General features: G+C 40.7%; 1 protein-coding gene across 1 annotated transcript; it reads right to left on the reverse strand.

Annotated features, from left to right (window-relative positions):
- Positions 1 to 1652: 1652 nt before the first annotated feature.
- LOC113046354 (tripartite motif-containing protein 16-like) lies at positions 1653 to 4041 on the reverse strand. The gene is made up of 4 exons (XM_026207241.1): positions 3749 to 4041; positions 3405 to 3564; positions 3206 to 3265; positions 1653 to 2495 (listed from the first exon to the last, which is right to left on the reverse strand). Exons 1-4 carry the CDS (start codon positions 3890 to 3892, stop codon positions 1969 to 1971), a joined length of 891 nt encoding a protein of 296 aa, XP_026063026.1. The 5' UTR covers positions 3893 to 4041; the 3' UTR covers positions 1653 to 1968.
- Positions 4042 to 6725: the final 2684 nt, after the last annotated feature.

Below are 6725 nucleotides of genomic sequence, written 5' to 3' on the forward strand. Positions count from 1 at the left end.
TAGCAGCTCGCACACATAACCGCGCTCCAGAACTCTTGACAATGCATCATCAGATACCCTCCAATCCAACCCAGTCATAGACATGCTTTACAATCTGTATGACAACCTGCAGGACTGCAATGGGATCAAACGCAGAGCAAACAGAGACTCTTGGGACAGAAAAGATCTAAAAAATGTGCTCAGATTCACATTTGCATTTTTAAAGAGATCTCCATTAATATTCTGTTTGCATGACATTTCTCATTTCTGTTCATTTCTACAAATGAATTTTTGAATCGCGACAATTATTTTGTAACAGTATTTTTGTCTTGTATTTTTGTAAACTGACATTTATTTGAGAAGCAGAATGATGTAAGATAAGTATTGTTTTTTGAAAAATATATCAAAATTTAAATGGTTTTTTGTTTACAACAAGAAAAAATATTTGCCTAGAGGGTAAGAAAAATATTCTTGTTTAATCCCATACAGCATAAGGATATATTTCTAAAAATATTTCATATTGGGTTTCATAGTGTTTTGTTTTTGAAAGTAAAAATACTTTGTATAAGTCACTATAATCAGTAATTATGATGCAACAAAGGCCTTGTTTGTAATGGGTTAATGTTATTGTCTTGTCATGCCAGACATCACATATGTTAAGGGGCGTAACATTTCCGTCACACGCTTGAGAAATTCGGCCAATCACAACACACTGGATAGCTGGCCAATCAGAGCACACCTTGCTTTTCAAAATGATGAGCTTTGTAAAAATCGATGTGTTTCAGAATGGTGTATATTATATTAATATATTATATTAATGTACAGTATGTGTAAAACAATGATTATTTGAACCTTAAACTGCATTGCATAACACCAAATACATGAAATATTGTTCTTTTTAGCAACATCATATGACCCCTTTAATAAATGTTATGTAAGCTGTAGCCTACTGTTTTCTTGTTGTGCTTTTTAATTAAGAATAACAAAGAATTAATCTTTTGTTTTAGTCTTTATAAGTCAAAGGTGTATGGATAAGAGAAAAACAGATCAAAAGATCAAATCAGAATTTAGTTAGTATTGTATTATTATTTTGTGTTGTATTGAAACATTATATAGTTAGGGTTAGAAAAGCATTAACTTACAGATACAACATTTATATAACATTAATATATTTATAGATATATTATATAAGTCATCCATTTTAGTAGGCTATACATAAGATTGCCTGGTTTTAAAAGGAGTCAAGAATCAAAAGTAAAAATAAAAACTGCACATGATATTGTCTTACAATGAAAAACACAGAGCATCTTATAACGGATATCAGCTACAGTCTGAATATGAACATTGTCGAGAGCTAGTTGCAACTGAAGGTCACTTTAGTTAAAAGTACAAAAAATAAGAATAATTTGATCGAAATGAAGGAAAATAAAACTATGATCAACTAAATCTTACATATTTGATAAACCACTATATAATTGGTAAAACCAGCTGAAACTTTAAGCAGCTTACTATACAACATTGCTATTTAAAGAGTAAAAGGTGAAATAAAAACAGTTATTTAAAAGGATGATGACAAGAAAATATATCTAATCTTTTAAAATTATTTTAAAAAATATTTGAAAAATATTTTGACATATAATAGGTCTTTGTCTCATTAAAAAAATATTTAAAAGTTTCATAGATACAAATATTTGCATATTAGAAATCATGTTTATTTCCCCTATAATATATATGAAGTGCAGCCAAGTATGGTGTCCCATAATCTGAATTTGTGCTTTAAAATGCCAGAGATTAAGTTATGCACACTCATGAATCTTCTCAATAGGACAAACAAAGCATAGCCGGCCGCAACATAAATGAAAGATTCATTGTACAGTGTAAAGCTTCAGTGATTATAAAGGAAAAGCTATTTGCACGCATTCCTAAGTGTTTAAGTGAAATGTAAGTGATTTAACATTCAGCACAAGCATCATATGTGAAAATATAAGGCTACTCTCTTAGATGACACAGTTTAACTGTTGATTTATAAAGCCAAAACCCCGGACAGAGCGGCTGAGTGAATGTGGTCTGGACTCTGTGGATCAGGATCATTGTGTCAGAGACGCTGTAAAAGGACAGAATTCCTGCTCTGTGATCCACATACACTCCTATTCTAGAGGAGCTGGAGACTACAGGGAATTTAATCTCTTTGTTATTGTGCCAGAATGAGTAACTGGAGTCAGAGTAGAACAATCTCCACGACAGATCATTATATCCAAAGATGCAGTCTTTAGTCTTTCCCTTCCTTCGGATGCTCCTATATGACACTGAAACACCTGCACCATCACTCCATTCCACCTCCCAGTAACAGCGTCCACACACACTCTCTCTACACATCACTTGAGGCCAAACATCATATCTGTCCGGATGTTCAGGATACGGCTGGGCTGTGTCAGTGAATGAAGCAACTGTGTTTTCCTCAGACAGACGAACACGTCTATTCACTGTGTTTAGATCCAGAGTGAGCTGAAGAGAATCTGTTTGAGACAGAACCACCATCATTTAACTCATCATCAGCATCATTTAATGTATTGACATATATTTGAAAATCATGTAAGTGAGATTCAGCTATTATAAGTGTTGTGGACTTGACTTTTCATGCTACGTCATTTTTGCTAAAAACATTTATTAGAGCACTAGACATTGTTATCAGCTAATTTGCAATGGTTATTAATAAAATACTACAACAGTAATATGTATTGTTGCATGAATAATACACAGCTGTTATTATCCACCCCTAATTATAGTAAACAAATTTTGATGCAGTAAATTTAAAAAATTTAAAAATGATCCTCTCTCCAAAGCATCTACTGTACATGTCTAAGTCTCTTTTAAAGTGTTTATTGTTGGGGTTATAATAGCAAATTTCTTAAACCCCCACCCAGTTCATCTGATAAAAACTACATGGTTTGTGTGTTGGAGGAGCGTTGGAGCTATGTTTTGAAAACGTGGTTTATGAAGATGCAAATGACATTGGTATGTAATTTGTGTCCTTTCGTGACACTTCCTGTGTCTTCATAAACCAACAATGCTTAAAAACACACATTCTAAATAACGTTTAATGTCTGAATACAGTAAAAAAAAAAAAAAACTTTACACCTATGGAGAGTCCCCTTAAGCTTAAATCATGTGTGTGTGTGTGCGCGCGTGTGTGTGTGTGTGTGTGTGTATTTTCAAAGTGACTTACACTGTAGGAACTCTTCCCTAGTCTTGGGTTCATTGGTGGAGACAACAGTAATGTATGTTACTAAGAAAATAAACACACATAATTAAAATAGTTCTAATTGTTTACTATAATAATTATTTGAGAAATGATCACTATTAAATAAACAATGCCTTGTTGTCTATTCATACATAATGTAACTAATTTCTGAAAAAGCTGTTACCTTGACCGGATATTTTTTCCAGCTCTTCTTTCCAGAGCTTCTCCAGTTTTTCCTTCAGTTCTGAGACAGATTTTTTCACATCATTATGAGAGAGAAGAGAACTGACGGTAACTCTGAATGTGTCGGTTGATTCCAGAGGTTCAGAGAAAGACTTCAAGCTCTAGAAATAATAAAAGTACAGAAATGTTAATAAGCAGTGTCCTTCTCCAGATATTTATTGCACATGCTTTTTCTTCAAATTAGCTTGCATGCAACATTAAAAAGACAGGATCGAGTGAAGCACATTGATCCAACATATGGACACTTAACACGTTTTTGCTTATGACAGCAGTCTTCTCTTTAACCTGTAAGAAGTGGATGTGATCATCCGTGTGTGGAAGCTGTTCCAGCTCAGCTTCTCTCTTCTGTAGAGCATCAATCTTCTGCTCCAGCTGCTCCAAGAGTCCTTCAGCTCGACTCACTTCTGCCTTTTCCTGATCTCTGATCATATTTGTCACCTTAGATCTGTAACGACAGGTAAATGAGGAGGAAGCAATTGCAGGCAATAAGATGATGTTTATTAGAAAGAGAGTCCAGAATGTTGGCAATGGCAAGGAAGGTCTACGGTGGCGTGAGAAGAGCTGGATGGTGAAGTCGATGGTGCAGGTGAAGGAGGTCAATGGGTGAAACCAGGAACAGACCGGAACACTGACACGAGGACGACAACACGAATCCAATCCAGCACACGAACACGGAAGACGGTAATCCAACTAGGACACGGAGACATGAGAGAGGATCTGACAACAGAGAGAGAGCGAGGTGAGTATAAGTAGCTGAGGTGTGATGAAGATCAGCTGGAGCGAGACAATCAACACCCAGGTGAAGACAATCAACTAAACGAGCACATGGGGACAACGTAAGTACAAAAACAATAACAAAACATGACACGGAGGAAACACTGGATTTCCTACCGTGACAGTACCCTCTCCCCTAGGACGTCACCTGACGTTCCCAGCCTGCTTTACCTGTAGATTGTAATCATCTATAAGGTGGTGATCCAATATGTCCCGAGCAGGAACCCAGCTTCTCTCCTCCGGACCGTAACCCTCCCAATCCACCAAGTACTGAAAACCGCGTCCCCTCCGTCTAGAGTCCAGAATACGATTAACCGAATAGGTGGTTTCCCCATTAACGAGACGAGGCGGGGGGGGAACCGGGGCAGGCGGATTAAGACGGGAAGAAATCACCGATTTAATTTTGGACACATGGAACACGGGATGAATCCTCCTGTACGCCGGAGGAAGGCTAAGACGCACGGTTACCGGATTAATAATCTTGGTAATAGAAAACGGGCCAATAAATTTGGGAGCAAGTTTGTTAGAAACGGAACGCATAGGAATATTCTGGGTAGAAAGCCACACTCTTTGACCGACGACGTAACGGGGAGGCTTCGACCGGTGGCGATCGGCCTTAGCCTTGGTGCGCGACCTAGCCTGGAGCAGAGCTCTGCGAGCTCTGGTCCAGGTGCGGTGACACCTCTGGACTAGTGCGTGTGCGGAGGGGACCGAAACATCGGATTCCGTACTGACAAAATTAGGTGGTTGGTACCCTAAACTACACTTAAATGGAGACATGCCCGTAGATGACACTGGCAAAGAATTGTGTGCGTACTCCACAACTGAGAGTTGCTGACACCAGGACGAAGGATTACTGGAAGCCAAACATCGCAAAACCCTCTCGACATCCTGATTGGCTCGTTCGGTTTGACCATTGCTCTGGGGATGGAACCCGGAAGAAAGACTAACAGTCGCTCCTAACAATTTACAAAATTCTCGCCAAAATTTGGACACAAATTGGGGACCCCTGTCAGAAACCACGTCTGTCGGAAGGCCATGTATGCGGAAGACGTGGTCAATGACAGCTACCGCTGTTTCCTTGGCTGAAGGTAATTTGGGCAAGGGAATAAAATGAGTCGCCTTCGAGAACCGGTCCACTACGGTTAAAATCACCGTATTGCCTTTAGAGGGCGGGAGGGCGGTGATAAAATCTAGCGAAATATGGGACCAGGGTCTTGAAGGGACAGACAGCGGTAAGAGTAACCCATCTGGAGGTCGATTGGAGGTCTTACCAATAGCGCAAACTGAACAAGCCAAGACGAAATCGTGGACGTCACGAGCCATACCAGGCCACCAAAATCGTTGCTTGACTAGAAATCTAGTTCTACTAACCCCTGGGTGACAAGCAACACTGGAACAATGACCCCACTGGAGAACGTCTGACCGTAACCCCTCCGGCACAAACAATCGGTTCGGTGGGCAACGAGCCGGGGGCGTTACCCCTTCTAAGGCGGTCAACACCTTCGATTCGACCTCCCATCTGAGCGCGGAGATAATGATGGTCCCCGGTAAAATGGGCTCGGGAGTAGCAGTACGATCGGAACGCTCAAAAAGACGGGATAAAGCATCGGGTTTGATGTTTTTGGAACCCGGCCGGTAAGAAAGTGTAAAATCGAAACGACCGAAAAACAATGCCCACCGAGCCTGCCTGGAGTTAAGTCTTTTGGCGGTTCTAATGTATTCGAGATTCTTATGGTCCGTCCATACAATGAAAGGTACACCCGACCCCTCAAGCCAGTGACGCCATTCTTCCAGTGCAAGTTTGACTGCCAACAACTCTCGATTGCCAATGTCATAATTAACTTCTGCAGGAGATAAACGGTGAGAATAATACGCGCACGGATGCACCTTTCCGTCTGAGGATGCGCGTTGGGATAACACTGCTCCTACCCCCACCTCTGACGCGTCGACCTCCACTATGAATTGACGTGAGCGATCAGGGGTGACGAGAATGGGAGCTGAAACAAAGCAGCTTTTCAGTTTGGCAAACGCAGCCTCAGCTGCGTCTGACCACCTGAACGTCAAACTAGGGGAGGTCAAGGCGGTCAGAGGAGCGGCTAGTTGGCTGAAATTGCGAATGAAACGCCGGTAAAAATTGGCGAACCCCAGAAATCTCTGCAGGGCCTTGCGAGACTCTGGGGATGGCCAATTTACCACAGCCTTAACCTTCTCAGGATCCATGCGAACACCCTCAGTCGAAATGATGTGTCCTAGAAAAGAAACAGACTGTGCATGAAAAACGCATTTCTCCGCCTTGACAAACAATCCATTCTCTAGCAACCGCAGAAGCACTCGTCGTACGTGTTGCACGTGTTCCTGGAGAGACGAAGAAAAAATCAATATGTCATCCAGGTAAACATATATGAACAGATCGACCATGTCTCGCAACACGTCATTAACGAGTGCTTGAAAGACTGCCGGCGAGTTGGTTAGCCCGAACGGCATT

The sequence above is a fragment of the Carassius auratus genome, chromosome 27 (genome assembly GCF_003368295.1).
Source record: "Carassius auratus strain Wakin chromosome 27, ASM336829v1, whole genome shotgun sequence".
NCBI lineage: Eukaryota > Metazoa > Chordata > Actinopteri > Cypriniformes > Cyprinidae > Carassius > Carassius auratus.